Genomic DNA, 17,194 nt, shown 5'->3' with positions numbered 1-17,194 from the left:
TGTATGGGCTGACTATGAGAATCCAGTTGTCTACAAATGCTCTCATGCTGGATTTTTTTTTTTTTTTTTTTGTATCACTTTCTGAGCGTTGGTGGTAACATGGCAGCACCTGAATCACACGGGTATTGACAAGTGCATAGACATCTTGCCAAATGTTGGGAACCAGCACAAAGACTGCTATTAGGCATCCCAGTGTCATGTCTCTGCCTCTGCCAAAGGAATTGACGTATCCCCAGAAATACTGTTGTCTGGGTCAAGGCTGTCACAGTGTGCTTTGATTAGCTTTACTCTCTCATTCTGCAGTGCTGGAGTCAATGCCTCCACTTCCAACGGAGTCTTGTACATTTAATAGTAAAATGACAAAGCTTCTCATTTTCATTGCTTCCCGGAACGAAGGCCTATAACCTTGATGAATGAATGAATGAATCTTTATTTGCGTCAGCCATCAGCCATAGCAATAAAACAACAATACAATATACAAAATACAAAGAATAGAAATAAAAAGTCAATTATATAAAATACATTTTAGGGTTTCGAATCAATAGTCTTATAGTGGATCTTATTCTGATTGCCCCAGCTAAAAACCTTGCAACCTTTTCTGTCACCTGCTCATCTTGATCTGCCAAGAGAAAGGACACTGTGGCAGAGGTTGGGCGACTCGGAATGGACAATAAAAGAAGGGTGATAATCTCATTCCTCAAGTCTATAAAGAGTGCAAGCCAGAAGGGCATGCACCACCAATTCGGTACTGCCATCTCCACAGGGACATATGCATTTTTCGTGTCGAGGCTGTGGAATCGTTCCTCAAGTACAGCCGAGGGCAATACATTCAATCTTGTGAGAGTAAAAGCGCGTCTATATTTTAGAACTGCTAGGTTATGCAGATAGGGTGCCAGAGAGTCAAAATGGGAAGGTGGAAAATAGTCATAGCATGGGCAAAATTTATTTATTGTGGCCAAGTTGTTCTGATGCTTGATATCTTTTAGGCGCTGACAAATTAGACTGTTTGCTTTACTAAAACCCAAAGTGAGTAGCTGGTGTGGTGATAAACCACAAGAGTGAAGTTTTTGATAGACAATTTTAGTCCAGGCGCTCTTGTGACCATCTTGCAGCACTAAGGATATTAGACGGGGGGGGGGGGGGAGGTCTGAGTTTAGGCGAAGCCAAAAGTTAAGTGTCTTATGCCAGATCCATAATTCTACCGAGGGAAGATTAGCCTCTAGGCACAATGATGTGTTTGTGACACAAGGTGGTACAGAGAAAATGTGCCTTAAGAACTTTGATTGGGCGGCTTCCATAGATCCAAGGTGAGTGCCTGTCCAAATCTGAGCCCCATATAATAACTGTGCTAGGGGTTTAGCTTGGAACACTTCCAGGCCTGATGGTATATGTTTACCACCTTTTGTGTAGAAAAAGCTTGTCAGAATTCTGGCGCTTTGGGGTGCTTTTTCTTTCACACATTTCTGGTGTGCTCCCCATGACCCCGTAGACTAGAAAATAAGGCCAAGATATTTGAAAACTTTGACTTGTTCAATTAGCTGGTTCTCCATGTGCCATCTATGGGCCCTATAGTTTCTTGAGAAAACCATGACTTTGGTTTTCTTGTAATTCTCGGCCAGCTGCTCTCTCTGGCAATATCCTGAAAATGCTCTGATCAGGTTTTTTTTAGGCCTACTTCTGTTTGGGATAGAAGAACCGCACCATCTGCATATAATAGAATTGAGATGGGTTTTGTGACCATGATACTCTGGAGTTGTTAGACACTGGACAATATAACCTTGATGTTTAAATTGAGAACCAGTGACATGTAAGGGAATGTTATTGTGTCTAGTGTTTCTCGTACAATGCAAAGCAATTGCCGTGTTTTTTGAATGGAAAAAACCGTTGCCGTAGAAAAGGCTAAGCACCCTTCCCTTTCCCCCGCTCCTGTTTTCCTGTTTGCTTAAGATTGCAGCCATACTGAGGCTGCTTTGCATTAAAAAAAAAAAAAAGTTTGGAAGAAACTCTATAAAGTCCAGTTTGATGCAGAATCTAGGTTGAGCCAGACACAGGGGCAGAGAACTTTTTTCAGCCCAATGGGTGAAAAAGCAAAAGCACTTGAGAGGGCATAGAGGAGAGTTGATGTGACCTGCCTCTATAGAGACATTTGGAGGACTGCATTTGGGCCTGAGGGTTCCTTACCCCTCTGTGAGGCCATGTACAGCTTCTCCCAGAGAGTTACCAGAATTCAACAGAATCTTTGTACAGTGGTGCCTCGCCAGACGAAATTAATCCGTTCCGCGAGTCTCTTTGTCTTGCGGTTTTTTCGTCTTGCGAAGCACGGCTATTAGCGGCTTAGCGGCTTTAAGAAAAAGGAAACAAACTCGCAAGAACTCGCAAGATGTTTCGTCTTGCGAAGCAAGCCCATAGGGAAATTCGTCTTGCGGAACGACTCAAAAAACGGAAAACTCTTTTGTCTTGCGCGTTTTTCGTCTTGTGAGGCATTCGTCTTGCGAGGTACTACTGTATCTTGGTGACAATGATTCCGTCTCTCCATCTATCAGTGGAACACAAACAAGGGCTTAAAGGGAATACACTTTGGTCCAGACCATGTGAGGATACGAGAGAGCTTTGGAGACAAAGACTATTATTATAGAGCTTTAGATAGAGCATTGGCTATCATTTTGAGATTATGGGTGGAAGCACTGCTGTTCTATTGTGTGTGAATCCTCCTCTACTCGAATCATATCTGGGCCACTAATTATGAGCTTCCTCTGAGAGATATTGAAAAAAATACATACCTTTTTTAAAAGACTCTAATTTGCAACATAATGTTTCAGTGCATGTGAGTTTTTGCAATGCCACTAGGGAATTGCAGCATGGGGGCAGGCAGGCAGCAGCATGTTGCCTAAGCAACTGTGCAGAGCTCTTCTCTGTTGTGCACCATGACACCTATTTTATTTTATTTTTAAAAAATGGGCTTCTGGAATGTGTGAGAGAAGGAGGAGCTATCAGCAGCTCATGTGGAAGCAGATAACTTGTCTTAGCAGGTGTTTGTCAACGTAGAGATGGTGCCTGCTCTGCGGTGCACATCCTCCGCTCTCCACAGCCACTTGTCTTCCTGTGGAACCTAGTGCTGGAAAGTGATAGCTTGGGAATTTAGGTTGGAGAGCCACCCCACCCCTAGCACTGAGTCTAAAGCCCTGTTCAGACACAAGTGCTCATGCATTCATGGAAGGTACGAGGAGGGAGCAGGGCTGCAACAGCTCATAACTCCCTTAGATCTGTGTCCCTTTGGCTGTGCATCCTGCTGAATACATGAAAATGTGCCTTTACAGTGGTACCTGTAGATACGAATGGGATCCGTTCCAGTGCCCTGTTCGCATCTAGAGGTAAATGTATCTAGCCATTAAGGTTTGGCAGACAGCCAGAAGGCAATCTGAAGGAGTAAGTCTGCCTGGTGATAACAGAGACATGGAGACCGCTCCCTGATTGGTCAAGCTCTCTCAAGGGAGTGATAATTAATGGCCTACTAACTGGGAGTTCAGTGTTCAGTGTTCGTGAGTTCAGAGTTCAGTGTGTCAGTGTAGGAGTTGTGAGTTGTGTCAGAAAGAGCAAGCTAAAGATCCGTGTTCTGTTCCTGTAAATAGTCCACTGTATATAATAAAGACCTAACTACAAGTTCCTGGTTCCTGCTTTGTCTATCCTGTCTGCAGCCAAGTTGCCAATTGCTTCCATGGATTCTGCATTTACTCTGCTAGGTCTGGCTAAGGTCCTGCAACTAGTCAGAAAATTGCGAAACACCAATAGATTTTGCCAATAGTGTCCAGACAGAGCAGCCCCACTTACATATCACGTGAATGTGCAAGTGTTCTTGAATCTCGGTAAAAGTTATCAGATTCTGAGCATTCTGAGCATGTGCTAGCAGTAAAATCAGGACATCAACTTGAAGCAAGTCTCATTGTTAATGACAAACAGAATAAGAATGTCAAGATAAGGGTGCCTGCCTTGCAGTAACTACTGCTGGCAGAAAATGCATGTGCTTTCACTGCCTGTTAGTTGTGAATTTCATTGGTGCTATTTAATAATCTATCTACATGCTCAGCTGTCTGCATTTAAATTTCCTTATGCAAACAAACTGCCTAAGGCAGGTTGGGTGAGAGCAAACTTTCCAAAGCGCAGTCCTTTTTAGTTTAAGATGGGATGTTACCTCTCCATTGCCAATGGCACTTGAAAGATAACTATGCTCAGGCTTAGAAGAGTGAAGGTCATTTCTACAGATCAGCAGGTTTATTGGTAATTCCCTGCAGTCCACTAAATTGACCATGTGCTCTGCATCAGCAGCACCTTATTCACTGACACATCAATGCACATTTGAAAACCAGCCCACAAGGCCAGCTGTAGGGCTTTCGGCACTGCAGGTGAAGTATTAAAATGGTGATTGACTTCTTACATCTTTTTATGCACGCACCTCTTTTCACAAAATACAGATATAAATATATATATATTTCCTGAAATTGAAGTATTAGAAAGAATATATAGGCTCTGGGTGTAGGATCTATTAGCTTAATTTGATATCAGTATCTTTAAGACAAGTTAGAAGAACAAAACCATGTTTTTAAGATTTATAAACTGGTAAGTATTTTGACAGACTTTAACTTAGTTTCCAGGGTTCACAAAGCTGGTGTTTGTCAGTTGCACCTATTAAGGTGTAAATATTGGGGAAATGTCTTCTCTGGAAGAAGCACAATCCTAATAGATGTGTGTACTTTTCTTTAAATGAGGAACTGCAATTAATAGTCTAAAAAAATGTGCATGTAAAAAAGACCTACTCAGTACATGTTTACTGAGATATAAGGCCCATTGAGTGAAATATCTTTGAAATGTGACTATAAATAATGAATTGCCATTTTTGTATTCTAGTATTTTAGTTTGTTGCACTGTTTCCACTCTTCAGCTCTCCTACTCTCCAGTTTAAGTAAGTGGAGGCTGGTCTATTAAGGCAGGGGGTTTCTAACCCAGCACCTATAAAAGTCTTCATCGGTGCCCCACTTTTATTCAGTGGGTCTAACGCCCAGGTATCCTTACTTGGGATTACAGCATTGGTCACAGAATCTAGCTGCTTGTACACATCCACTGTATAGCATTATTAGACCAAAGTTTTCTTAGGGATAATTTTGTCTTAAATTTTGTCTAATTGAAATCAATATTTGGAAGCTTTATATGGAAGCTTCAATGTGCAAATGTTATTGAAATCAATAACATTGACTCCTGAGTAAGTTTTAGGACTGAAGCCTAAGGACTCTGGTATTGTTCCCTTGCCCGTTGCAGGACAACAATTCTGCAGGCAGCTTCTGTTTTTGCATGCCTTTCTGATTTCTTCAGAGTCCGTGTTCTTTTACTTAATTGACTAGACTTGTGCCAAAATCTGTTTACTTTGGAGGATACTTGAACAAGCTGAAATTCTGTACATTTTTACTAGGACATTGCTTTGTGATGTTATAAATCTAATTGGATAGCCTTCAGTTAACTGTACAGTGTAATGTGAAGCATTATTTGAGGATCTTCACCAGTATTTTGCCACTTAGGTATTTGTCGCTGGCTGTGCAAAGATTTAAGTACCTACTTTGACTGGCTTGGACCATAAGCATCACCCAATAATACTAAGTTACACCCTTAAGTGCCTAACCAGGAGTAAGACCCACTGAATTCTGTGGGTATTATTTCCAAGTAGACTTGCATAGGTGTATACAGTTAGGATTATGGGGAGCTTTAGGTGAAACCACCATCCTCATGTTGTCTGCTTCCCCGTTTCACAATGACTGCAGAGAAAGAGGAACTTCCCTGGGCAGAGTGATTCCAGTACCTGGGAGCTCTTTGCTGCCTAGATTCTAGAAGAACTAGCCAATAGCCCTGATGATCACCACATGAGGCAGCTTTGCAAAGAGCCAGAGCTTCCCCATTTTAGCCCTAGCAGCTTCTGACATATTCAGTAGAACCTCGGTTTTTGAGCATCTCGGAAGTTAAACGTTTCGGCTTTCGAATGCTGAAAACCCGGAAGTACAGTGGACCCTCCAGATACAAACTTAATTCATCCTGGGGGTCCGTACTTACCCCAGAAAGTCCGTATCCGGTGGTGCCGCTTCTGTGCATGTGTGTGGCACGATAGAGCACTTCTGTGCATGCGTGAAGCGTGCACATGCGTGAGTGGCCAAACCTGGAAGTACAAACTCAAAATTATGTTACTTGAAGGTAGCACTGTAACGGCTTTGGTTTTCGAACAATTTTAAGCTGTACATGCCATGTGGCTTCCATTTTGAGTTTCTCTATTGTATTGAGGCTTCTGCTTTCAGTTTTCAGTTTTCGAATGTTTCAGAAGTCGGACGGTCTTCCGGAATGGATTACGTTCAAAAACCAAGGTTCCACTGTATTGTGTACTAACACCTTTGTCATCACATCAAGATGTTGTGCGTTATCTGGGGTATGGAAATGTGAAATATTATGGCAAGGTTACTGCATGTTATGGAGGAGAAAAGAAAAGTTGACATATCAATGCTCTTTGGGGAGTGCAAGCTTATGCCCCCTATAACACTGGCCTTCAAGGTGGGTTGCAACAGGAACACTGCAACCATATGGTAAAAAAAATATATGGTGAAAGTAACATATGGTAAAGATTAAGAAATGGGTCCCCAAATGTATATTTGGGTTCAAAGTAGATTCTGGGTTTGAAAAGGTTAAAGATACCTGCCTTATAGGATATGGTTGCACTTTAAGATAATTTCACTCCATTATGTTTAGCAAGGCAGTGGGGGCCTAGCTTTTGCTTCAGTGTGCAAATGCACTGAAAAGTGAGTGCACACTGTACTGCAGCTGAGCCTGGGTGTGCTATAATGCAGCACATAAAGATTGCTTCTGTCATTGTAAACCTAAAATCTGTAGAGTGCAGGAATCTCTGCGATCTATAGTATTTAGTATATTTATCTCATACACTCCCTTCCAGCAAAAATGCTCTTTTATATACAGTCGTAGATACATTAAAGGGCACTTGCATGGGGAAAATCCACCTACACACTTTACCACATGTGCACAACCAAATGGGCATTGTTGCTGGTCTTTACAACCCAACTCAGCTGGTAGGGTGTGATAGTGGGCATCCCATCTCTCTCCAGCTGGTGAGCCATACGCTCAAGTCTGTCTGCCAACCATTTGTTAAGCAGTGCAGATTTTTTTACATACAAGAACGCATACAGCTTGGCATTGCAAGAAGGAGATCTGAACTGCAGTCAGGCAGAAATGCTGAGTAGGTAGCTACTATTGCATTTTGTTTTCCTGGTTTTCTGTGATTGCTCCCCTCGCTCCTTTAAGGCTCTCATGATCCAAGCCCTCCATGTGTCCCTTAGGAGCCCTTTTCCTGGCTGGTTCAGCTGTAGCTAGATTAAAAAACATAGTGGAAAAATGAATGGAAGGTAATACAATGGACCACTTGGTGGGGAAGGCTTGGGAGGGTTGATTTGGTTATCAATAATGACACATAAAAGAGACAGTATAGGCCTTGTTTGGATTTATTATAATGTACAGTATATATATGTGTGTGTGTGTGTGTGTGTGTGTGTGTGTGTGTGTGTTTACAATGGTACAACTTTTGCAGATGTTTCAGTGTGTTATATCTGTGAATTAAATGATGCAACATCTCTTTTAAAAATCCTTCCAGTTTTGCATCTTAGACTGTAAATTGCTTGTCAATGTACACTAATAACATTCTGCATTTATTGACCTAATATTTCCACTGCTGGTTATGTTATCCTGATCAAAGAACCAAGCTGGCCATAACTCATTGTGTGAAATCATTTTTGAAGCTCTTTTCGTTTGTGCTGTCATAGTTTAGATACTGTTCTGGTATTTCAAGCTATAGATTGAGAAGATTAAATTCCTGGCAGCTGCTGGAAACCCTAGCAATGGTCCAAGTTCTTAATCAGCAGTTTGCCATCTTAAGAATTAAGGTTGGTGCTTTATGTTTTGAAAAGTTGAAAAAATATCACTGACTTCAGCAACAGCTCCAAGCTTCTGGTTTTATTTGAGCAAAGAGCTGTTTTATTATCACTTTGAGGCACCCCCAAAATGCTCCAACTTACTTGATTATTTACTTAAATGTACAACTGCTTGGATGAGCACTTTCTTCTTTAATAAATACTGGACAGCCACATCAAATGGCTACAAATAGTCATTCTACTTCCATAAGACCATCTGCAGAAGAAAGCACGATTTATTAGCAATTTGGTGCTACACTGAATAGGTGCAGGAGTTGTGTGGTCTTGGCTTGATTATTATCACCAGAAAACACATTTTGTCTAATTCAAAAGTGAAGATGTCATATATAGGGAGGAGCCATCACACAGTTATAGGCTGCGTGCTTTATTGAAGGCCCTATATTCAATCTCTAGAATCTCCTGCTAAAGGACCTCAGCTAGCAGAGTTTGGAAGGGCTGGGTGGACCAGTGTTCTGAAACGATCCCAATATCTAGTTTTCTGCAGTTCTGAATTTGGTTGTATGGTTTTTTTGTTTTATACATATGCAACATACCAAGCACCATATTATATTATACATACTACATACTACACCCTGGGTTTACACTAAAGTGGGATTATCCTAGGCTTGACTTGTAACTGTTACAACTAAGGTTGAACTCCACACCTCAAGTATGAACATCCCTTTAATGCGGGCACCCCCAAACTTGGCCCTCCAGATGTTTTGGGACTACAACTCCCATCATCTCTAGCTAACAGGACCAGTGATCATGGATGATGGGAATTGTAGTCCCAAAACAGGTGGAGGGCTGAGTTTGGGGATGCCTGCTTTAATGTAACAAAAAATCAAGCAAATCGTTAATTCAGTATATTCACTATGCAAAAGTATAGATGCACACCAAAGGCTTATTGCTTTTTTGTTCTTCTTTTACAATTTCTTTCAACATAGTCTTCACACCAATGCATTTTTGAAGCTCACTACGTAAACCCAGAAACCTCCTGGCCACAGCATTTAAAATGCTTAATAAAAAAAGATTAACTTGAAGTATATGAATCAATCCAACAGTGACTGGAGAAATTTAGGTCAAATCCTGAATTAGTGTTGAGCTTACTGCTGATTGCCTTCATGCTTCTCTGCTTATCCATTGCAACTTGCCTTTGTTATTTAAGCCTCATATTTCTCTTATTAAGAGATACAGAATATTTCCCTGGCAGCACTTACTGCACTGCATTCTTCTGATGCATTTTTGAACATACTGTTAAATAACCATTTTACAGGGCAAAACATTTCTTCTATTTAGAGGAACCTATGTAACCGGTGTTTCCGTCAGGAGTACTGAATAGAGAAGGGATTGAAATGTCATGCCCGATTGGGCACCGAGAATGGTCTGTGGTAAGCAGAATTTGAAGAAGAAGAAAAACTTATATGGGCCTGTTAGGAGTCCTGGGGCTGTTCTAAGTCTTCCTGGGGCCTGCACGCTTGCATTCTGCCCCATGCAGTTTTGGGAAGTCCCCCATCTGGGCTACGTAAAAGGGCAAATTTCCACATGTATCCAACTTCCACCTGCAGTATGCATCTGTAAAGTAAACTTCAGAAAGAGCCAAAATATTTATCTCCTCTATTTGTCCACTCATGTGCACAGATGTAGCACATCTTCTTTCTCTCCAGTATCAAATGCTAGAGATAAGCTGCAGGAGGCTGCTGTGACCCTTACGTTCTGCTTGACAGTTTCCCAGATGCCTTTGGCATTCTTGCAAATTGAGTGCTTAACTAAAATGGAGACAAATTGCCCAAGGCCCCAAACTCAAATACAAGGCAGAAGTGGGGGGGGGGGGACATCTTAGCCCCCAAACACTGCACCTCACCTTTGCCCAGAAAGATTTGCAATTAAATATTGCTTCCCTGTCAATTCACACAATGAAACTTTTAGCTAAGCTGAAAGCTTTGAATGTTCAGATAATACTCTGAAACTATATGTGCTGCCTCTACCCCGCACCCAGTATGAAGAGGTTGGCATTAAAATCCAGACTACAGTTGCAGTGCTGCCTAATATGACAGGCACTCTGATTCAGGGACTTCATTTAATTAATTAATTAATTTCTATACTGCCCTATACCCAAAGGTCTCAGGGCAGCTCACATAAAATATCAGATACCGTATTTTTTGCTCTATAAGACTCACTTTTTCCCTCCTAAAAAGTAATGGGAAATGTGTGTGCGTCTTATGGAGTGAATGCAGGCTGCGCAGCTATCCCAGAAGCCAGAACAGCAAGAGGGATTGCTGCTTTCACTGCGCAGCAATCCCTCTTTCTGTTCTGGCTTCTGAGATTCAGAATATTTTTTTTCTTGTTTTCCTCCTCCAAAAACTTGTGCGTCTTGTAGAGCGAAAAATACAGTACATAAAATCAAAACAAAACCAACAACCCAATAACTCCCCCCCCCAAAAAAAGAGCCAGCATTTTTAAAAAGGGTATAGGATGTAGATCAAGTCAGGCAAAGGCCTGGCTGAAAAGGAATGTTTTTGCCTGGCACCTAAAGGTGTATAGTGAAGGCGCCCAGCGAACTTCCCTGGGGAGAGCATTCCACAGACAGGAAGCCACTGCAGAGAAGGCCTGTTCTCCTGTTGCCACCCTCCTGACCTCTCACGGAGGAGGCACATGAAGAAGGCCTCAGAAGATGATCTCAGGGTCTGGGTTGGTTCATATGGGAAGAGGCGGTTCTTGAGGTATTGTGGTCCTGAGCCATTTCTATAGGAACATCCCTAACTGGATGAGGACTCATTCATCCTAATGGGTGCTAGACAGTGGTCAACCAGATGCCTATGGGAAGTCTGCAAGGTAGACATGAATGAAACAGCACTCTGCCCACCTGCAATTCCCAGAAGCTAGAATTCAGAGGCATTATGCCTCTGGAGGTTGTTGTTGTTGTTTAGTCATTTAGTCGTGTCCGACTCTTTGTGACCCCATGGACCAGAGCATGCCACGCACTCCTGTCTTCCACTGCCTCCCGCAGTTTGGTCAAACTCATGCTGGTAGCTTCGAGAACACTATCCAACATCTCGTCCTCTGTTGTGCCCTTCTCCTTGTGCCCTCCATCTTTCCCAACATCAGGGTCTTTTCCAGGGAGTCTTCTCTTCTCATGAGGTGGCCAAAGTATTGGAGCCTCAGCTTCACGATCTGTCCTTCCAGTGAGCACTCAGGGCTGATTTCCTCTGGAGGTAGAACTTAGTAATTGTGGCTACTTGGCAATGATAGCCTTGTCTTCCAGTCAGACACCCACAATAGCACTGACATCGAACAGGGGCTGCATTAAATCTAGCTTTCTGGTGAGCAAATGATTTATTTAACAAAACTTGTATGCTGTTTAACTGTAAATAAAACTGAGCGGTTTACAAAAAAGTTGACCAAATTAGCAACGTTATTGCAGGCATCAAACTAGGGCTAGTTATGTGTCGTCCCAGCAGCTGTAGGCATGTAGCATTAGAATGGGGGCATTTTGGGTGGCAAAAAAGTAAAATGGCCACAGCTTTGATTTCCAGAGGATTAAAATGGTGGGTCAATTAAAAATGGAAGTCATAAAATAAAAAATGTAAGTGAAAGCACCTTCCTGTATCTCGTACCCTTCCATTTTTAATCTGGCACACACTAATAGCATGAGTATGTTTTGTGTTTGTCATATTTTTCCGAACATTTCTTTGAGTTGTTGAGAAAGCTGCAATAGGAAATGCAACACTTTCAGTTTTTTGGTTTGGCTTTTTATTACTCCGTTAAAATAAGCAACTCCACATTACCCCATTAATTTTCTGGGAGAGACAGATAATACCCGTGCCAAGCAAGTCACTTGTTGATCATTGCATAAATTGAAGTCTAGGAGCACCTTGTGTTATATGTTTGCCTAGATTTACAGAAAGTACTTCTTAATCTGCACTGCCACTTCTTTTTTGGACTGTTTCCATCAAAATTAGCTGCCAAGTGAAGATGGATTTTTCACTGTCAACATAAAGGGGAAAGAACAACTTGAGTATCTTCCAGGGGAAATAGCATCTTTACTATCTAACCATATATCCTGGTGCTTTTATATCTGTAACACCCAAGAAAACAAGAACATGACAGAGACAAGGGTGACAGGCAATTGAAGCGTTAAAAAATGTTCAACCCCGCACCCATGCCATACATTTAAGGTGCATTTAAACCACATGACTCCCCGCCCCCAAGAATCCTGAGAACTGTAGGTGATGGGAACTGTAGCTCTGTGAGCTCTCTGGTGGGATACCTGCCAGAATTTTTCCAGCAGGCTATAGCTTTAGAGGGGAAATTAATATCCTAATTCAAATGTGGGCAGGATTGTTCCCACAAGGGCACAGTGTCTGCACATTAATCGATCTGCATAAGATTCAACAGAGCCCTGATTTATCCCTTATGCCTCAGTCCATGCACATAGATGCAGATGGCAACAAGGGCAAGCCATTTAATGGGTGGTCTGGGAACATCTTGCATACCCTGCCCTCTTTCAGCCTTTTTCTGTGCAATCAGGTTCCACATTCAAGAATTAGGAAAGTTGAAAAATGCAGATTAAGAGGACAAAAATGTGAGCGTGCAATTATTGTAAATAGGGGGGAATTGCTTAAGAAATTTGCCTGTGAATTTTTCAGCTCTAGTTCAGCCAGCTTCAGATATTTAAAGGGCCAGTTTGCTTGCATACTTTATATTCCAGAAACACTGCAGAGTGTTGAAAACTTTAAGTTTCAATGTTTTATTTACATTGATAGTTTCATTTGAAAACATATTTGGACATTCCTCTTTTGGTTTTTAGTCACTTTTAAAGGATTTAAAAACAAAGATATGCTTTCACAAAACCACTTTATACTGTTCTCTAAATCAGTGTTTCCAAACTTGGGTCCCCAGCTGTCATTTATACTACAATTCTCATCATCCCTAGCTATCAGGAGCAGTGGTCAGGGATGATGGGAATTGTTGTCCAACAACAGCTGAGGACCCAAGTTTGAGAAACACTGCTAAATAATAGTAAAATATAGAATAAACAGGAAGCAAAGCTAAGATCTCTGCAACTACTCCTAGTGCTGCCTCTTTTATGCATTGCTTAACATGCTCTGACACTAAAGGAGGCCAGGTTTTGAATTACAGCATCGCCAACAGGCAACATGAATAAGGAGCAGCAATGTATTAGTTTTATTCAAGCATGGTCTTTAAAAATCATGGTACTGTGGCCCAAGGTGTAAAATGAATGTATGCATTATGCTCTCCAGTCATACAAGTTAGGGGAACTGGAAACAGATGCAATGGAGCAGTTGTTGAATTAAAGAGGGGGTCCTTAATAAATTCCACATGTAGAGCTCCAGGTCTCTCCTTAGTTTTTAGCCAAATTGTGATCCCTCTATGTACCTTCTAAAACAGGGGTGGGGGGGTGGGCCTGTGACAAAAGATAAGAGGACTGAACTCCTTATGTAATTTAAGTACTGTAAATGAAGACAGGGCTCCTGTGCCTTTAATAAGGTTGTGGAAGCAGGAATCTCTGCAGCAGCTGGTGAAGATTGCACTGCAGGGATTAGAAAATCTGCAGCTGCTGAAATTCTCACTTCCACACAACTATTGGAGGTACAGGTAATGAAATACTGTGCTGCATTCCTTTTCTTTATTTTTCTTTATATTTGTAGGCTGTCTTTTGAGAGAACTCTTAAGAAACCCAAAAACCATTGCAGATTTAAAATTGGTGCAGTTTGAAAAGTTTGGTTTGGCACTGTGATTCAAAATGGCATCCAGTCAAACAGGCAAAGAAAAACAAAACCCACTGCTTGATTTCAGGAACCATAACAAGAGTCATAGGAATAATAAATGATACAAATAAATAGACCAAGTCTTTTCATGTCATTTATATGTCACAAAAATAAATTTGAAGTAAATTGCATTAAGTAGGAAACTTAATGTAAGATTTGAAGATACCTGGGCTCTGCTGTCGCCCACTTCATGTTACACTTTGGTTCTGGCTGGAAAAAGCACATTCCTGCTGTGGGATATGTCCTTACAGTATTTCAGAATTAATGGTACTGGTATGATTTAATCTAGTGTGCTGTAGTACAGTATAGAATAGTATGGCTTGAAGGATAGAAAAACAGAATTCCTTCTTTGCAAGAGGGGTAGCTGGGGAGGATAGTAGGAAAGGGAGGCAACAGCTGAATGGAATATGGAAGTGGGAGAGAAGGACTGGGATGTTGGAAGTTGTTTTTCTGGGCCTTAGAGCAGAGCTTAGAGTTTAAGTGGCCATCTTCTTTCCTTCATGGCCCCCTAGACACTGCCTTCACTTTCACTCTTACTGCATTCCTTAGAATTCACCCTGGAGCCTTCGGTAAGGGATTGTACTTAACTGCCAGTACTTACTATAAGCTGTCACTACTTAGTACACCACGGCTTGAGTCACTTTTAAGAATGGGAAATTTGCAGACTTAAGTCAACAACCAAATTTACACACGTGTTGACTTCTTTCAAATGATTCATTTCAGACACCTTTAAATGTCAATCTATGTTTGTAATATACATAAGCAAAATTTGCCTCCTACATCCAACTTGTGTTTTTTTTAATCTTTCTGGTAGGTAGAAGCTTATCCATTCATGGGGCTGAAAAGCGTGTGCAGATCTACCAGAGAAGAAGCACAGCAAGCCATCGCTTATCACAGCGCCCGTCTGTGGTTAGGCATTCTTCAGTCCCGCAAGTCAGAAGGTCAATAAAAATGGAGGCCTCATCTTCTGGATCTGATGGGAAGCCAATCACGCATCAGCCAGGTAACAATGTTTTCCTGATCGCTTTACACAAATGATACATGCTATGAAGTGAATTCATAGCATCTGATCAAGCTTGCATGGAAATCAATCTATAAGCCAACATCCATAGATTGATGTTCACTTCAGCCTTTCTCCGTGTGCTTGTTCATAACTGCAGTGGTTATCAGTAGTGTAGAGCAAGTTTGGGAATTTTAGAAAAGAAGAGATATTTCACAGCTTTTAAGATTTTTGCTCATAAAATCAGCATCAAGCATACTTACCCAGTCTGCTACTTGCTATTTTTAGACACTTAAAGTATGACAGTATCAGAGTTACCACTGTAATGTTACTTTCTCCATCCTATCTTTTCGGTACAAACAAAATACTTTATATCCTGCATACCAGGAAAAGCCTGCATTTATCAAAAGTACTAATAGAATCAGCTCTCTTTGTGAGTTCTTGCATAAGCCAATGTCAGCTTGGCAGTGTAGGTGTTTCAAAAGGGCCTGTTGATACACTTTCACAATATAGGGCAGCAAGCAGCAACTTCCTGAGATGCTGACACCCAGTTTTTGTTTTTAAATGTCATTTAGCATACCTGTCTATTTTATAAGCTACCGGGCAGCAAGGGTGACTCTTTCATGTGTGTTTTTCTTCATGACCCAATGTGTAGCAAGCTGTTTTCATTCAGCCGGCCCGTGTAAGTTATGCACAGGAACTCCTGCGCTTCTGTCCCTTTGTCACTTCCTCAGTTCTCATTACCAGCCACTGCGCACGCAGACCAGGGTGGCATAGTGGTTACAGTGTTGGAGTAGGACCTTGGAGACCAGGGTTCAAATCCCCGCTCTCCCTTGAAGCTCACTGGGTGACCTTGGGCCAGTCACCAACTCTCAGTCTAACTTATCTCACAGGGTTGCTGAGAAAATAAAAGGCAGAGGGGAAGAAGTATGCACAACACTTTGAGCTACTGGGAGGGAAAGGTGAGATAGAAATATTAAAATGTAGGTAATTTCCTGACATTTACTTTCAGGGCAGTTTTTTTAAAAAAAGAAAAGAAAAAAGAAACATGGGGGAAAGGAGGGCTCACTGTATCCGCATTCTAGCTGGCTGAAGCTGGCAGTGTTTTGGACGTGGCAGATTGTCCATCTCTTCACTCTACACTCTCCCCACCCCCTCCATTTAGGATTCCTTTTTCAGTAATTAGTTTTTCTCTCTTTTCTCTCAATAAAAATAAAATAAAACATCTTCCTCTGACACAAACACACACAGACACACAGTTCAAAATTACCAACAGAATTGGTTCATTTCCCCCCTTCATTGTTAAATACATAAATAAATAAAAATAAAGCAGATCTTTTTGAGTTATGGTGTTGCACATGCATTTGTCTATCTGTCGCATACAGTATTCTGAAATGGCAATTGCTCCTCGTTTCCCATCAAAGGTTCAGGGAGGCAGCAGATGGTTTATGGATAGGGCCAGTGCTATTGCTCTGAGCTGCTCCTGGCAAACTGAAGAGAAACTCTCGGCTGGTTGGCCTCAATTTCTGTGGGGATCATGCTCCATTAAAGTTAAGTGCAATTCACCACCAGGAAAGACAGAGAGCTTTCATTTATAGGACAGAAGGAGTTTCCATTTAAACAAAGCTGCAATAAGATCAGAGCAGCAAGCCTGAAGGAAACCTAGGGTTGGAACTTGAGGCTGGGAGACCAAATTAAACCTTCTCACACTTGAGCACAAAGCCCCTGGTGCCAGATTAAACCCTGTGGAGGCCCCATGGCAGTCAAAACATTGTTTGCACTCAAGTGGGATAACATTGAAATAAGAAAGCTTGATTGTAATTTTCATTCAAGGTCAAATCAATATTATTTTGATCAGTTGTTGCGGGGCCCCTAAAAGGCCCATTGGCCAGTGCCTACTCTGCCTATTTGGCAATTTGGCACTGAAAGCCCCTAAGAAGGCAGGATTATTGCCCATCTTTTCACCTCTTATGAAATCTGCTGGGCATAAATCCATTTTCTGAAGAGCTAAGCCTCAGGAGAAAAAATGTGTTCGTGTGGATATAGGATTTTATACACATAGTGGTTTTGCCGTCCATATGAGCTATTTCCAACAGTTCAGCTACTCATGCTGTTTGTTCATTACTTAAATCAAATGACTGGTTTTAATGTTTAATCAGTATACAGGACACAGATTGACTTGGAAAACAGTCTCCTTCCCATTCAGGCACTCTACTTCGGAACTTGGTATATTAATCTATTGAGTTGTTCTTCTATTATAAAAAGAAGTTCGTGAGTTGGAACTTCCAAAAGCTAAGAAGATGATTTTTTTCTAAGAAATGCAGCACTGATCAGGAAAGTATATTGGCAGCAGTACATCTCTGTCTACTTGCTGCTACTTATTTACATATCAGATT

General features: G+C 41.5%; 1 protein-coding gene across 2 annotated transcripts in view; it reads left to right on the top strand.

The window, feature by feature from the left end:
• Window positions 1–17,194, top strand: part of ANO4 (anoctamin 4) — a 142,350-nt gene that overhangs the window by 45,711 nt on the left and 79,445 nt on the right. For both annotated transcript variants that reach the window (XM_081024212.1, XM_081024213.1), the window contains one exon: window positions 14,613–14,801. In XM_081024212.1, the coding sequence (XP_080880338.1) occupies window positions 14,613–14,801 (189 nt within the window). The remainder of the gene's footprint in view (window positions 1–14,612; window positions 14,802–17,194) is intronic.

The sequence above is a fragment of the Podarcis pityusensis genome (genome assembly GCF_964106645.2).
Source record: "Podarcis pityusensis genome assembly, chromosome: 10".
Taxonomy (NCBI): domain Eukaryota; kingdom Metazoa; phylum Chordata; class Lepidosauria; order Squamata; family Lacertidae; genus Podarcis; species Podarcis pityusensis.
This window is presented reverse-complemented; position numbering and strand designations above follow the sequence as displayed.